This window comes from Oryctolagus cuniculus, chromosome 5 (genome assembly GCF_964237555.1).
Source record: "Oryctolagus cuniculus chromosome 5, mOryCun1.1, whole genome shotgun sequence".
NCBI lineage: Eukaryota > Metazoa > Chordata > Mammalia > Lagomorpha > Leporidae > Oryctolagus > Oryctolagus cuniculus.
Genome location: NC_091436.1, coordinates 83,542,279 through 83,558,704, shown reverse-complemented (window position 1 = coordinate 83,558,704; position 16,426 = coordinate 83,542,279). Strand labels below are relative to the sequence as shown.

The window sequence follows — 16,426 nt, the reverse complement described above, 5'->3', positions numbered from 1 at the left end:
AAAAATAAGTATGAAACTCTAATTACCATCTCATCCAACAGGTAAGCTCCATAGCTGACATGGGGTAAGGGCAAATGTTCTTCAATCTGGCCAAAGCACCATTCAATATAAAATTTCATATATGGCTCTCTATCTCTTATTTATTCCACCATGAAATTTAAAAATATTCTAGGTGGGAAATGAGTGTGCTTGCAATGTGAATCTTTGTATTCTCCTTCATCTTATAATTTCTCACAATAAAATTTTTATAATAAAAAAAAAATTTTAACACATCTCCAGGCTCAAGTACTTGGGTCCCTGCCACTCACATGGGAGACTCAGATGAAGTTCCTGGCGCCTGGATTCATCCTGGTCCAGACCGCCCTCTGTGGCCATTTGGGGAGTGAACCATCAAACGGAATATCTGTGAGTCTGTGTTTGTCTGTCTCTCATTCTGCCTTTCAAATAAATAATTAAAATTAATAATTAAACATAAATAATTAAAAATTAAAATTTTAAGACTAGATAAAAATACATCTACAAACAGCCAATATTATAGTCCTAAAATCAAAATGAGCAGTCATACTTCATAAGGAATATCAAGTAATGCTCCTTAGTAGTTCTTTGATACCTCTCCTCATTTATTTGTCTTCTGCATGGTTTACTACATATTAAGCTACTTGTTGGCAGGAATTGCCCTTTGTTTTCCCACAGTTGCTCCTGAGACCTCCTAAAGCTTACAGAAGTTTAATAATTATCACAATTATCATAAATATTATTTCTACAAATATATTGAATCTCCTACTAAGTGAGAGATGCAATGTACTTCCACTCGCCACCACAAAGCAATTTAAAAGAAACCTGAGGGGCCAGCGCTGTGGTGTAGCAAATTAAAGCCCCAGTCTGCAGCACCAGCATCCCATATGGGCACCAATTTGAGTCCTGGCTGCACCTCTTCTGATCCAGCTCTCTGCTATGCCCTGGGAAAGCAGCAGAAGATGGCCCAAGTCCTTGGGCCCCTGCACCCACATGGGAGACCCGGAAGAAGCTCCTGGCTTCTGGCTTTAAATCAGGTCTGCTCTAGCTATTGCGGTCATTTGGGGAGTGAACCAGCGGAATGGAAGACCTCTCTCTCCCTCTGGCTCTACCTCTCTATAACTCTGTCATTCAAATAAATAAAATAAATCTAAAAAAACTGGGCCGGCGCCGCGGCTCAATAGGCTAATTCTCCGCATAGCGGAGCCGGCACACCGGATTCTCGTTCCAGTCGGGGCGCCGGATTCTGTCCCGGTTGCCCCTCTTCCAGGCCAGCTCTCTGCTATGGCCCGGGAGTGCAGTGGAGGATGGCCCAAGTGCTTGGGCCCTGCACCCCATAGGAGACCAGGAGAAGTACCTGGCTCCTGCCTTCGGATCAGCGCGGTGTGCCGGCCACAGCGCACCAGCCGTGGCGGCCATTGGAGGGTGAACCAACAGCAAAGGAAGACCTTTCTCTCTGTCTCTCTCTCTCACTGTCCACTCTGCCTCTTAAAAAAAAAAAAAAAACCTGATAAAGTTTTTCTGCAGTTTATTTAGAACAGCATAAATTCAGAAAAATGTAATTGGTTTTTGTTGTTAAATACCAATTTTTTTTTTCAGATACCATTTCAAAGACAGCATCTATTAATTAGTAGCAACCTTCATACTTAAGACTTTAATTAAGCAAACTATTATTTAGAGAACTTCTTTATCCTTTAGTTTAGCCTAAACATGTGACTAGCCAATAAGTATTTCAAAGCTTTGGCTTTAAAACATTAAATTATTTTCCCTTTACCCCCTTTTCTTCTTGTACAGTAACTACACCCTAAGAGAACTCTGAACCCACTCTGGGACACCAAATGCTGATTCCAAAGTAATACTGATTTTCAAATCAGTCAACTACGATGACAATAACTAACATTTATTGGGGACTGTACTGAGTGTTTTATGTGGTTCTCGTTTAATGAGTTAATGGACAAATTCTCAAGTTTGTCCTTAACTCAATTGCTGGCTAATTATTATTCTTGATCCATGGGCACAAAGGGCAGTGGCTCTCAAACCTAACTAAAAATCAGAATCAACTGCGGTGCTTCTCAAAGGCACATGCTCAGGGACAGGGCTGATTCAGGTCAGGCACTATTTTGCATGGGAGGGCCAGCTTAATCGCAGCTACTCTGCTTCCTACTAATGTACCTCGAGTTCCTGGCTCCTGGGTTCAGCCTGGCCCAGTCCTGGCTATTGCAGCCATATAGGGAATTCACCAGCAGATAGAGGATCTCTCTCCCTATTGCTCTGCCTTCCAAATCTTCATTTAAAAAAAAGAGCCAACCTGAACGTACTAAGTCTGAATCTCTGAACTTTTTTTAATAAAAGCTTCTGAAGATGGTAACATAACTGGTGTTTGGGCCATCCTCCACTGCCCTCCCAGGTCACAGCAAAGAGCTGAAGAGCAGCAACCGGGACTAGAACCGGCGCCCATTTGGTATGCCGGAGCCACAGGCAGAGGATTAGCAAAGTGAGCCATGGCGCAATCCTGGAGGGATAAATTCTTATTGAACACCAATATTCACTAGTCTGAAGTTCTTAAGCTACATGTCATAAGGAACTACTTGCTTTGCTGTAAAAAGGAAAATACACACAAATAGATATATTTGGCCTGATCTTTTCCCTCAAGTGGAACTGAAAAACAGTTAAATGGACTGATTCAAATGAAAGTAGTATACACAATACTCAATTGATCATAATTTGATTTATTGATTCTATATCTAAGAAGTGAATAGTTTGTTTTGCTTTTAGTTCACTGAAAATTATTCCAGAGACATCTGAAAAGTCCTTAATATTCCTCTCAGTATCTAAGACTTTGCTAATCTAACATTTCATTACCTTATTCACATGTTCTGTCTGAACATTCAGCTCCAGTCATTAGAATAAATATCTGCTACAAACATTATTAATGAGATACATATCAAAGATCCAAGCAAGCTACTAACCACCTGGGGTAATTACAATGTTCTATATTAACACCATCACAACAGCAAATATAAAACCTGCCTGAACATATTATGCAGTTTATCCACACAACAGCTGCTTCTACAATGCACCATTCACACACACTTGTCAGAGCACATACAGCACAACACACTGAGCTCCATGTCGTATCAATGGCCTAGAAAATGATTCGCATGAGAAATAAAGGGGAAAGGACTTCATTTGCCTTTCACAGGTACACAATCAGCAAATTACTTGCACTAAAAATCCTCTCAAAGTACCAATAGCTTAACAATAACTAAATGAAAAATATCTGATAAATTTACATTCTTGTCCCTTAAGCTCAATTTCTATACTTAACAAAAGAAGGTTTGTAATATAAAGATAATCTTTTAAGGAAAATGTATTTAGTCATGGGCTGGCAAACTATGGCAAGGATCAAATGTGGCCTATTGCTTTATAAATAAAATTTTACCAAAAGCAAGCCACCATCATTTCCTTAAGGACAATGAGATATGGCTGCTTTAGTGCTACTGAGGCAACATAGTTGAGACAGAGACTACAAGGACCCAGGATGTCTAAAATATTTACTATCAGGATCTTCAGAGAAAAAGTCTGTTGAACCCTGGACGCTAGAGGAAGAGCACAAAGCTGCAGAAACTGTCCTACACAGTCTCGATCCACGTAGCACCTAACCAAGCCCTATGTGATGGATTTTCAATATATTTTCTGAATGCATGAAAGAAGGAGACTCTCATATCAGGATCCTGGGGAATAGACCTGTCTAAAAATTTCCTCCAACAAAATACAAATACATCTCACCTAAACAGACATGGTTTTGAAAACTAATTGTAAATTATATTCCCATAAATGCCTAAGTGACTTTTTTTAAATTCTAACAATAATTTTCCTTATTAATCAAGTCCTAGGGCCAGTGTTGTGGAACAATGGACTGAGTCATCACTTGTGACACCAGCATCCCATACCAGACTGCCAGTTCAAGTCCCAATTGCTCCACACCAATTTGGCTTCCTGCTAATGCACCTGAGAAAGCAGCAGATGAATGGTCCAATATTTGGGTCCCTGCCACTCATATGGAAGAACAGGATGCAATTCCTGGCGCCTGGCTTTGGCCTGGCCCAGTGTGACTGCTACAGCCATCTGAGGAGTCAATAGCAGATGGAAAATCTCTGTCTCCCCCTCTCTCTCCATCACTCTGCCTTTCAAATAAATAATTATTTTTGATTTTTTTTTAAAGCAAGTCTCAGATTTACCTTATATATCCTTCATTTCTTGAAGCAAAGCAGCTTATCTGCAAATGTGCACTATGGCACAGTGGATTAAGTCGCTGCCTGTGATGCCAGCATCCCATATAAGTGAAGGTTTGAGCCCTGGCTGCTCCACTTCTGACCCAGCTCCCTGCTAATGTACCTGGGAAAGCTGAAGAAGATGGCCCAAGCTGCCACCAACATGGGAGATTCAGATGGAGTTCCAGGTTTCTGGCTTCAGCCTAAGCCAGTCATGGATATTGCGGCCATTTGAGGAATTAACCCGAGGATGGAAGATATTTCTCTCTCTCCCTCCCATTCTCCCTCTCCCTCTCCAACTCTCTCTGCTCCCACCCCGTAACTCTACCTTTCAAACAAATAAATCTTTTTTACAAAATGTGTGTCAAATGATATATGTCAGGAGTCTCAAAGAATTCATGGAAAATACCTATCATGAAAAAAAAAAAAGCATTTGAAAAAATTTTTACACCAAAATAAATTTACTTTTAAGTTCCACTTTCTATAAGCTTTTTGAAATATCCTAGCATATATACATGTATAAATTAGTAGCTAACTTTCACTAAGGGACCACTATTTGCTATAAATTAACTACTTCATCAAACTATTTTACAACAACTTTTAACGGTAAGAGAGCATCCCTATTCTATATAAATGCAAACAAAAGAAGTACTTTCTCAGATCTATCTAGTTTTAAATTTTGCCCTACTATACCATTTTGCTTGAAATATACTTTTTTCTTATTTCACTAGTTTATATTTTTGTTTGGTAATTAAATGTGACATATAATTATGGTTTTTAAATTTAAAAATGTACAATCACAAGTCCTTCCATACCTTAAACATGAAGATATTAGCAGCTTTTCACGGTCTAGTTACTTCAATAAATTGAGTGCCTGCCATATGCCAAGAACTATTCTAGAACAAAAGTCCCAGCCCTCATGAAGCTTGCTTTCATTATTATTATTAATTCTTTATAGTTTTTGAGCCGGCGCCGTGGCTCACTAGGCTAATCCTCCGCCTAGCGGCGCCGGCACACCGGGTTCTAGTCCCGGTTGGGGCGCCGGATTCTGTCCCGGTTGCCCCTCTTCCAGGCCAGCTCTCTGCTATGGCCAGGGAGTGCAGTGGAGGATGGCCCAGGTGCTTGGGCCCTGCACCCCATGGGAGACCAGGAAAAGCACCTGGCTCCTGGCTCCTGCCAGGATCAGCGCGGTGCGCCGGCTGCAGCGGCGGCCATTGGAGGGTGAACCAGCGGCAAAGGAAGACCTTTCTCTCTCTGTCTCTCTCTCTCACTGTCCACTCTGCCTGTCAAAAAAAAAAAAAAAAAAAAAAAAAAAAAAAAAAAAATTCTTTATAGTTTTTGTTTCTATATTACAAATTATTCCCATAGCCTTAAATTTTTCCTATGTCAAATATAATCTTTGCTATCTTTTACTTTACTATTTATATTACAGCAGCAGTTATAAAGAATAATAATTTGGGTTTGATTTAGCTAATAACTCAAAGAGTGAAATTAAATTTACAGTATTTAATCTTTCAACAGAAAGAATTAAAGCAAAATACGAGGGTATTAATTCTAAAATCTGTACAGAATTCTCAGTATTCATCACTTTCATGACTATTGAGTTAATTTCTTTCATTTAACTGATAATTACTTTTTATTGCACTTCAAATTCTGCTAATAAACTAAGTATACAGAGAAATTCTATTACAAAGTTCTAATTATGTTTCCCTAGAATATCTATGAAAAAACAGTATTTCACCTTGCAAGACAGTTCAATCCCAACAGTAACTTGTATCACTCCTGCTACTGCATTTATTCCCAACTAAAACTGACTCTTCCCTCCTGAGAAAAGCCACAAAAAGAATGAAGCATATTAAAGAAACACCAGCTTTAAAGTTTAATGCATTGTGGGTAACTGTGAGAAGGGCAATGAGCTCCCTTAAAATAAGCTTATTTGACAGTTTTTTTTTTTTTTTTTTTTTTTTTTATTTTTTTGACAGGCAGAGTGGACAGTGAGAGAGAGAGAGAGACAGAGAGAAAGGTCTTCCTTTGCCGTTGGTTCACCCTCCAATGGCCGCCGCGGCCGGCGCGCTGCAGCCGGCGCACCGCGCTGATCCGATGGCAGGAGCCAGGAGCCAGGTGCTTTTCCTGGTCTCCCATGGGGTGCAGGGCCCAAGCACCTGGGCCATCCTCCACTGCACTCCCTGGCCACAGCAGAGGGCTGGCCTGGAAGAGGGGCAACCGGGACAGAATCCGGCGCCCCGACCGGGACTAGAACCCGGTGTGCCGGCGCCGCTAGGCGGAGGATTAGCCTAGTGAGCCGCGGCGCCGGCCGTTATTTGACAGTTTTAAAAAAAGAAAAATTGAAGGACAATCTATTCAAGGCAGCATTGACTATCAATGATACTAGTTCGTCTCTCCTTGAGTCTACATCTTGAACTCAAAACATGGAGAAGGGGGGCTGGTGCTGTGGCTTAGCAAGTAAAGCCTTTAGAACTGTGAGAAAATAAATTTCTGTTCTTTAGAAATGACCTAGCTCAGGTACTTTCCTAAAGCAGCATAAAAAGACTAAAACACAAAGCACCATTAAGTGCCAGCGTACATTTTCTAAGAAAGTTCTCTGATGTTCCGAAGGTACTGTTCAGATTTTATCATTAGAAGAAAGATGTCTTTTTCTCTTTAAAAATCAACATGAGGGAGGCCAGTGTCATGGTGCAGTGGGTTAAGTTGCTGGTTGGAATCCAGGCTGCTTCTTCCTTTCCAGTTCCTTACTAATGGCCTGGAAAGCAGCAGAGGATGACCCAAGTGCTTGGGCCCCTGCCACCCATGTGGAAGACCAGAAAGAAACTCCTGGCTCCTGGCTTTAGCCCTGCCCAGCCCTAGGCATTGTGGCCATTTAGGGAATGAAACACTGGATTGAAGATATTCTCTCTCTCTCTCTGTAAGTCTGCTTTTCAAATAAATAAATATATCTTTAAAAGGCAAAAAAAAAAAAAAAAAAGCAATATGAGAACAGGTGGAACCAAAAATTGAACTGGGGCCAGACTTCTGCCACAGAGGTTAAGACACCACTTGGGATACTTGCATTCCATATCAAAGTCCCTATGATCCAGGCCCACCACCACTTTCAACCCAGCTTCTTGCTAATGCACACCTTAGAGAGGCAATAGGTGATGATTCAAGTACCTGGATTTCTGCCAACTATGTGAGACCCACACTGACTTCCAGGATCCTGGGTTCAGCCTGGCCCAGCCCTGGCTGTGTCAGGCATTGGAAGAATGACCCAGTAGATGAAAGATTTCTTTCTTCCTCCCCCCTCTCCCTGCAATCTCTGGTGTGTATGTGTGCATGTCCCTCTATCTATCTTTTCCTTTTTTTTTTTTTTTTGTAAAGATGCATTTATTTATTTCAAAGGCAGAACTAAACAGAGAAAGACAGACATCTTCCATCCATTGGCTAACTCCCTAAATGGTTAAAACAATCATGATGGGCCAGGACTAATCCAGGAGCCTGAAACTTCATCTGGGTCCCCCACATGGGTGGTGGGGGCCCAAGCACTCGGGCCATCTTCTACTGTTTTCCCATCACATTAGCAGGGAGCTAGATCAGAAGCAGGGTAGATGGGCACAAACAGGTGCCAATATGGGATGCTGGCATTACAGGCAGTGGCTTAACAGCTATGCCACGTTGCCAGTATCCCCTTCTGCCTTCCTAACACGAGAATAAACAGATTTAAAAGGGGGTGGGCAGATTATGCTAGAGGCTTTATTATCTAGATATAGGCTGAGTTACAGAAAAGAAGAGCAAGAAGGAATGCACACTCTTGATGATAGGAAAAAAATCAAAGTGCATTTGAGAAGTAGAAAAATAGCATGTACAATATAAAATATTTGTACACCCACCATCATACTTAGCAAAGTTAAGTCAGAATCCTGTGGATTAGAATTAAAGATGCTAAGCCTTCCTTTAATTCCTCTCAAAACCTTCTATTGTTATAAAAAAGAATACAACAAAGAAATAGCAAATAAACACTGATAAATAATAAATTTTAAATAAGTCTTTTACATATTAGCATCCAGTATACAAGGCAAGATGCCCATTATCAGAATGACACAAGTCCAGGTGAACTATCACGACTTAGGAGATATTCTTCATTCAAAATTGAATTCATTTTTATCTATTTTCATCAGACACTAATTATTCACCGCAAACTAACAATGATAATGAAATAATAATTACAGAAAGAAGTTTCAAAATGTATGGAAATGCTAGATTACCTATAATCTGAAAGTACTCTAGATTAAAAAAAAAATCAAACCATACAAATACTAGAGCAAATATGAGAGAATTCATTCTTCAATCTCAATCTCGGTATTAGGAAAGGCCTTGTAACAATCATTTAAAACCCAGAGGCAATAGAGATTAATAAATTTGACTTCATAAAAATAATAAAATGTTACACTGCAATAAAAACAAAAACAGGGTTTGGTGTTGTGGCATACTAGGTTAAGCTGCCACCTGCAATGCCAGCCTCCCATATGGGTGCCAGTTCAAGTCCTGGATGCTCCACTTTCAATCCAGCTCCGTGCTAATGGCCTGGAAAGGCAATGGAAGATGGTCCAAGTGTTTGGCCCCTACTACATGTGGGGGACCCGGAAGAAGCTCCTGGCTCCAGCCCTGCCCCACCCCAGCTGTTGTGGCCATTTGGGAAATGAACCAGTAGATGGGAGACCTCTCTCTCTCTCTGTCTCTTCCCCTCCCTACTTCTGTAATTCTGACTTTCAGGTAAATAAATAAATCTTGGGGGAAAAAAAAAGAACAAAGACAAAAGACAAAATTGAAAGAGGCAAGGTCATATAATTCCAAAAAAATACAAGCAGCATAAAATGAGTATAAAAATAATGTTCAACCTTACAGAGGGCCTATAAGCAATGACATAATTAAAACTCTACTGAGGTATCATTTCTCACTTAGGCTGGTGAAAATCTAACACCCAACAAACTACTCTGTTAGCAAGATCATGACGGTAGAGGTATCCTCACGTACTGCCTGTGAGAATACAATCTTTATTACCCTCTTGGAGCAGAATTTGGCAATACCTATTAAACTTAATATTTAAATAGCCTTTAGTTCAGCAATCCTTCCTTCTAGAAATCTACGTTGAAGTTACACCTTCAACAATGTAAGAGGGAACTGGGTGCAAGGTTTTCACTGCAGCACCATTTGTAATGGCGAAACACCAGGAACAACCCAACTGCCTGCCCGAGAGTGGCTGAATAAAACATGGACACACGAGTACTTTTCACCTTAAAAAAGAATGAGAAAGATAACGGGGAAGTGGGATGCAGTGATTTCTAAAATACACTATGAAATGAAAAAAAGCAAGTGTAAGACTATTCAGTTCTACAGAGTACGACACCTCTCCTGTAAGAAAAGGGAAAAGGAAAATTATACGTTTATCAGCTCAACAGAATAAAAAGAAGCATGGGAAAGACAAACCAGCAAACTAAAGAGATTGGTTACCTGCAGGGGATAGGCAAGAACAGAATGAAAATACAGGAGACTGGGAAGAGAGAGTAACATTCCTCAGAGAAACCATTTTGTATAGTTTTGATTTTTAGAACCATGTTTATATTGCACATACTCAAAAAATAAAATGTAAATCAAAACAGGAGAATGAACTCAGAATACAATCAGAAACTATTAATGAAACATAACCACACTGAAGGGTCTGGCAGAAGGAGATAGAAAATCTAAGAAAGATTCGAACATAGTACTTTGACTAACACTAATGTCAGACCAACTGTACACACATATTATACTCTACCCAAGTGAGCTTCTCATAGGAGTTTGGGACAGCAATTCTAAAACTATACTATGTGTAACATAGTGACTACTGTGGATAATGAAAAACAATTTCCTCATTGTCACAGAGAAGAGATACAAATAGGAAAGGACAAAGACTTGATTAAATCCTGTGCTTTGGAAGTATAAGTCCAAACTCACGACTGAAAAACTGCACAACATACTCAGCTATACACATACACACATACACCCAAAGAGACACAGAAACCGATACAGGTGTGCCAGAGGGCCTGTAAGCAATGATTGCCCAGTGCTAATGAGCCCGCGTGGTACCCAGAAATAAGATAAGCCTGGAACATCTGGGGGTGTCAGAAAGAGTGATTGTTTAAAAAATAATGAGGAGATGCCAGAAAGACAGGAGTCACTTGATAAGGGCTCACAATGGCCAAATCTGAGAAATTTTGAGCAAGAGTCATTAAATACTAGCATATACTGTAACACAGAGAATACAATATAAATCCATAAGTCCATGCTGAATGAATGAATAAATGAATAAGTGAAGGAGAAAAGAAAGTTCTTCCTTACAGTTGCATTCCATTATTCTCTACTTCACAAACATTACAGTAGTACTCGTATATATTTCAGGCATGAATCCTCAATAAATGTTAAAATTCTAGGGGAAAGTATGACATGAAACAGAATATTTACAAGTCTCAGGGTGTCTCCCCCACAAGATTCTTAAGTACAAAGGGAAAAATAGTAACTTTATCATACATAAATATGGCAGATAACAACTTTACCAGAGATCAAAGCTAACGTCACCAGTAATGGGACAATTCTCCACTATGAGCCTCCTGAAATGACACAGAACATTACTTCTGTGATGTTCTTTACAAAATATATAACCTGAGTTGTGAGGAAACATCAGACAAATTCAATTTGAGAAAGAGGCTAAAAGATAAGGGGTCAGTACTAGTTAAAGTTATAAAAGAAAACCTAAAGAATTATTCCAAAATAAAAGAAAACACGTGATAATCTAGAACACTATGTAATCCTGGACTAGATTCTGAACCAGAAGTGAGATATTGGTAAGACATCTGGTGAAATTTGAATAAGGCCACTAATTAGATAATGTTAAAATATCAGTGCTAATTTCTTGATTTTGATCATCATACTGCAGCTATGTTAGATGTTAACATTTAGTCAATCTCTGGGTAAAAGGCATTTTGGAACTTTCTGCAAGCCTGACATAATTCCAAATGACAAGTTTCTTTTATTTTTTTTAACGGTTTATTTATTTATTTGAAAGACAGAGTTACAGAGAGAAGGGGAGTGAGATCTTCCATCCACTGGTTCACTTCCCAATTGGCCAAAATGGTCGGAGGTGTGCCAAAGCCAGGTGCTTCTAGAAGCTTCTTCCAGGTCTCCCACATAGAAAAAGGGGCTGAAGCCATCTTCTGCTGCTTTCCCAGGTACATTAGCAGGAATCTCAATCAGAATTTAAGTAGCCAGGATTTGAACCAGCACCCAGAAGGATGATGGCTCTGCAGGCCATGGCTTAACCCGCTGTGTCACAGCATTGGACCCATTTCTTTTTATATTAATTAAGCTTAGAGATTTTAAAATACAACCAAAAGCAGTCAGGTGATGATGGCATAAGTTCTTGGGTTCCATCATCCACACAGGAGACCCAACTGAGTTGCTTCAGCATGGCCCATCCCTCATTGTTGCAGACATTTGGAGAATGAACAAGGAGATGAAAGATTCATATTCTCTCTCTCTCTCTCTCTCCCCCCCTTCCAATCTAGGTTTCCGCTAACACAACTGGGAGGCAGCAAATGATGGCCCAAGAACTTGGGTTCCTGCCACCCATGTGGGAAATCTAGAAGGACCTCAGGTTCCTGGGTTTGGACTGGCCCAGCTCCAGCTGGTTTGGTGAGTGAATCAGCAAAAGGAAGATCTCAATCTCTTGATCTCTCCTCTCTGACCCTCTATGACACTCTGCCCTTCAAATAACTAATGAATAAACAAATAAATAATAAATTAATTTAAAAATAAAGCAGTGGACAGCAGATACATTCAAAGCTACAATATTATTAAGATAAAATACTCCCAACCGTAGCACCCAGTATACATTTATGTCAAATTAAGAAAACTCTAAAAGCAAAAATTTAGCAGAATTAAGAGATGACTATATTAAATAACTTAGAATACTAGTAAAACAAAAGTTATACAAGTTTTTGAAACATACTTATTTTGCTATTCAAGTCAGAAATTCACACTCCCAAGAGTGCAAACCTTCCCTAACAACAAAGCAATATTCTTCAAGCATTAGGGTTATTTGTATAATTTTTTTAGAAGTCTAACTCACCGAGTACCATCTGCTTTCCAGCTTACTTTATATGGCTTCTGCTCTAAAAGTCTAATATTTTGCTTGTCCATGGAAACGGGCTGTGCTCCAGGGAATCCAGACCTTAAAGAAGAACATTTTATTACTATCATGGCTGGTATTCACATAAAACAATACATGTCTTAAACCAATCTCAGATGAGTCATGCATTCATCGTGAAATTAATGTCAACTGGGTTAATATCAGCTTTCACAAAAATACTAACTAGAGCTTATAAGTTCTTAACATTTTAGCATGTAAATTAACAGGGTTCTAAATTGCCACTTACACTATAATTATTGAAATAACTTCAAAATATTAGTATGTATGATTTAAATGCTAAAGTAGTATGTTTACAAGTCTTTACCTCAAGAAGAAATTTATATCTTGGCTTGCATTATTATTATTATTATTATAGACCCCATATTTCTCCAGCATGATACTACCAACTTCACTGTACTGGGAAAGAAGCCCAAAAGTGGCAGCAATAACAGAAAAAAATTAAGGTGAAGATTAAGATACACTGGCAAGGATTCCACACAACATTAAAATCAGTATTTTCATTATCTTAAATCTTGTACTTAAAGTTATTTCTAGTTGGTTATCTGATCTGTATGTACCAATAATAAAAGTTCTACAAACTAGGAATTTATCTTGGGAATTTTTCTGTATTACAATTTTTTGTCAGATACTTGTAATGATCAACAGAAATAATCACAGACCAAGACGTGAGAACATAAAATAACAGAAGTGGAATCTCTCAAGTCCACTCCCATAAAACGTCTGATAAATTCTGTCAAGTCACAGAAAGGAGCAGAAAATATAAAGCTGATTTTTCCCAGCCTTCTAATCACAGAAAATCTGGAAAATGAGGCACACTCAAGTTTTATTCCTCAACCCCTTAATAAATTGATAAGACCAGCCCAAACATTAATCAGCAGCAGAATCAATGACCAAAAAAATACTAGAGACAACAAAAATTTGCAGTTGCTTTAGAAAGACATGTGAGTCACCTAATTTTGACTTAACTGTATAGTCATTAACATAATTATCTTAAAAACAAAAAGCAAGTCCTGTGTCAATTTTCACATACTTTTAAGTGTTGCAAAGTAAGAATAAGTTTTATTTAAAATTTTAAAACATTTATTACCCTTCCCAGCCACAGAATTGATGACACTTCTGCTGTACCTCTCCTAGCTTTGGTTGAGTTGTTACTTGAGTTACACCTTTCACAGTTATACCTTCCAAGAAAATAGCACCCTTAAAAAAAGGGAAAAGAAAAATATTTTATTAGAACCTAAACCATTTACAAAAAGACAACTAAAAGATAAATTTATTGATTTTGCAAATCTGAGCAAGTCAATATATGAGACAGAAATGATCCACTCCAAGAGGTTCTATAAACTCTGCTGGGATTTTACAGTAGTTTTCCTTTATCCATCAATGTACATAGATAGCACAGTATCTACATCATGTTGCCAAAACTCTCTATGGGTACTGCTCAGTAAGCTGAAAGCAATAGTTATCTATCACGTACTGGGAGCCAGAGATTTTATAAACAGTCTCTAATCCCTAGTACCTGTAAAGTACATTCTATATTATATTATATTTACTTCACAGATGACTGAATAAGGCATAAAGATTTCATCTGGTTTTTTTTTTAAAGAGTTACAGAGAGAGGTAGAGAGAGAGAGAGAGAGGTCTTCCATCCACTGGTTCACTCCCCAGATGGCCGAAACAGCCAGAGCTGTGCCAATCCAAAGCTACGAGCTAGGAGCCTCCTCCAGGTCTCCCATGCGGGTGCAGGGGCCCAAGCACTTGGGCCATCTTTTACTGTTATCCCAGGCCACAGCAGAGAGCTGGATTGGAAGAAGAACAGCCAGGACTAGAACCAGCGTCCATATAGGGTGCCTGCGCTTCAGGCCAGGGCTTTAACCCACTGCGCCACAGCACGGGCCCTGATTTAACTGTTTATTCAAGTGGTAAAAGACAGAAGCTGAACCCAGATCTACATTATACCATTCACCAATGGGGAAGGAAGGGATGAGTCATTGGCAGAATATGGCTATTAAGAGGACAGTAATTTTGTAAACTAGAATATGAGTCTAACAGTATTCAAAGTGGCTAAGCCACAATCATTGGCTATATCAACATAAAACTAAGGATTAGTCATGACTGAATTTTGAGTCTGAATTCTTGAAATCAGAACTACCTGAAGTACCTTACTGTATTTTTATAGCAAGTGTATTTTTGAAATATCCCAGAGAAGTAAAGCAGATAGAAAAATATACAGCAAAATAACAAAGAACACTCTTGGAAATTTTAAAGACCAGAAAAATAATTTAGATTAATGTCACAACTGCTTTTCAGTCCTTAAGAGAGCTGACATCAGTCTCAAGAAAAATCTGTAAGATAATTCTAGATGTCACTGTCCACTCTGCTTGTCAAAAATAAATAAAATAAAATAAAATAAAAAGGTTTATTCATTTATTTATTTATTTCAAAGGTGAAATGACCAAGAGAGATCTTCCATCCACTGGTTCACTCCCCAAATGGCTCCATCTGCCAGAGCTGGTCTAGGCCAAAGGCAGAATCCTAGAACTGTATCCAGGTCTTTCAGGTGGGTGGCAGGGGCCCAAGTACTTGGAACATCTTCTGTTGCCTTCCTAGGCACATTAACAGGGAGCTGAATTAGAAGCAGGGCAGCAGGGACTCAAACTAACAATCTGATAAGGGATGCTGGTGTCACAAAATGGCAGCCTAACCTTCTGTGGACCCAGGGAAAAGGTATTCTTAAAGAAAAGTTGAATCATGTACTTGAGGTTTGTTTCCTATTTAGTTATTAAGAATATTAATTTAATTTCAGTATTTTTTTTTTTTTTTTGACAGGCAGAGTGGACAGTGAGAGAGAGAGACAGAAAGAAAGGTCTTCCTTTGCCGTTGGTTCACCCTCCAATGGCTACCGTGGCCAGCGCGCTGCGGCCGGCGCACCGCGCTGATCCGATGGCAGGAGCCAGGAGCCAGGTGCTTCTCCTGGTCTCCCATGGGGTGCAGGGCCCAAGCACTTGGGCCATCCTCCACTGCACTCCCTGGCCACAGCAGAGAGCTGGCCTGGAAGAGGGGCAACCGGGACAGAATCCAGCGCCCCGACCAGGACTAGAACCCGGTGTGCCGGCGCCGCTAGGCAGAGGATTAGCCTAGTGAGCCGCGGCGCCGGCCTAATTTCAGTATTCTTATAAGTTATATCTTACATATGTTAATTTACAAGATAACATTCAGTAATACAATAGCATCTTTATCCTGAAGGTATTGATAGCACAGAAAATTTTTTTTCTAGTTTTACATGAAGAAGGTATCCAGCTTCATTTAGGAACACATATTACTTTTTTTTGTTTTTGATTTATTTATTTGAAATCAGAGTTACAGAAAGAAACAGAGATCTTCCATCCAGATGGTCCAACTGGCAGTGCTAAACCAAGCTAAAGCCAAGAGCCAGGGACCAAGAGCTACTTCCAGGTTTCCCACATGGGTACCAGGGGCCCAAACAGTTGGGCCATCTTTTGCTGTTTTTCCTAGGCCATTAGCAGGGAGCTGGGTCAGAAGTGGAGCAGCCAGGTCAGGAACCAGCGGCCACACAGAATGCTGATGTTGCAGGTGGCAGCTTTACCTGCTATGCCATAAAACCAGTCCAGGAAGATGTATTTCTTAAGCAAAGTAAAAAAATAACTTCTAACATGAGCAAAATAAAGCAAGTTTAGCATAAGTTCATTCTAAAATGTAAACATTACTTCTTTTTTAACTAAGTTAATAATACACAGGAAACATGATCAACATTCCAAGTCTTTCCCACAATACTATCACAGAAATATTTTAATAAGTATAGTTGAACAAGCTATTTCTAATTTTACAGAACAAATAAAAATTGAGCATGAGTACAGATTTAACTACTGAGTTTGGTTAT

At 39.4% G+C, this 16,426-nt stretch overlaps 1 protein-coding gene across 1 annotated transcript in view; it reads right to left on the bottom strand.

Moving 5' to 3' along the window:
- The window catches only part of RNGTT (RNA guanylyltransferase and 5'-phosphatase), a 323,382-nt gene that overhangs the window by 259,621 nt on the left and 47,335 nt on the right, over positions 1 to 16,426 (bottom strand). Inside the window, exons 7-8 of the mRNA XM_002714574.5 lie at positions 13,616 to 13,725; positions 12,448 to 12,549 (exon numbers count right to left, since the gene is read on the bottom strand). Of these exons, the coding sequence (XP_002714620.1) occupies positions 12,448 to 12,549; positions 13,616 to 13,725 (212 nt within the window). The remainder of the gene's footprint in view (positions 1 to 12,447; positions 12,550 to 13,615; positions 13,726 to 16,426) is intronic.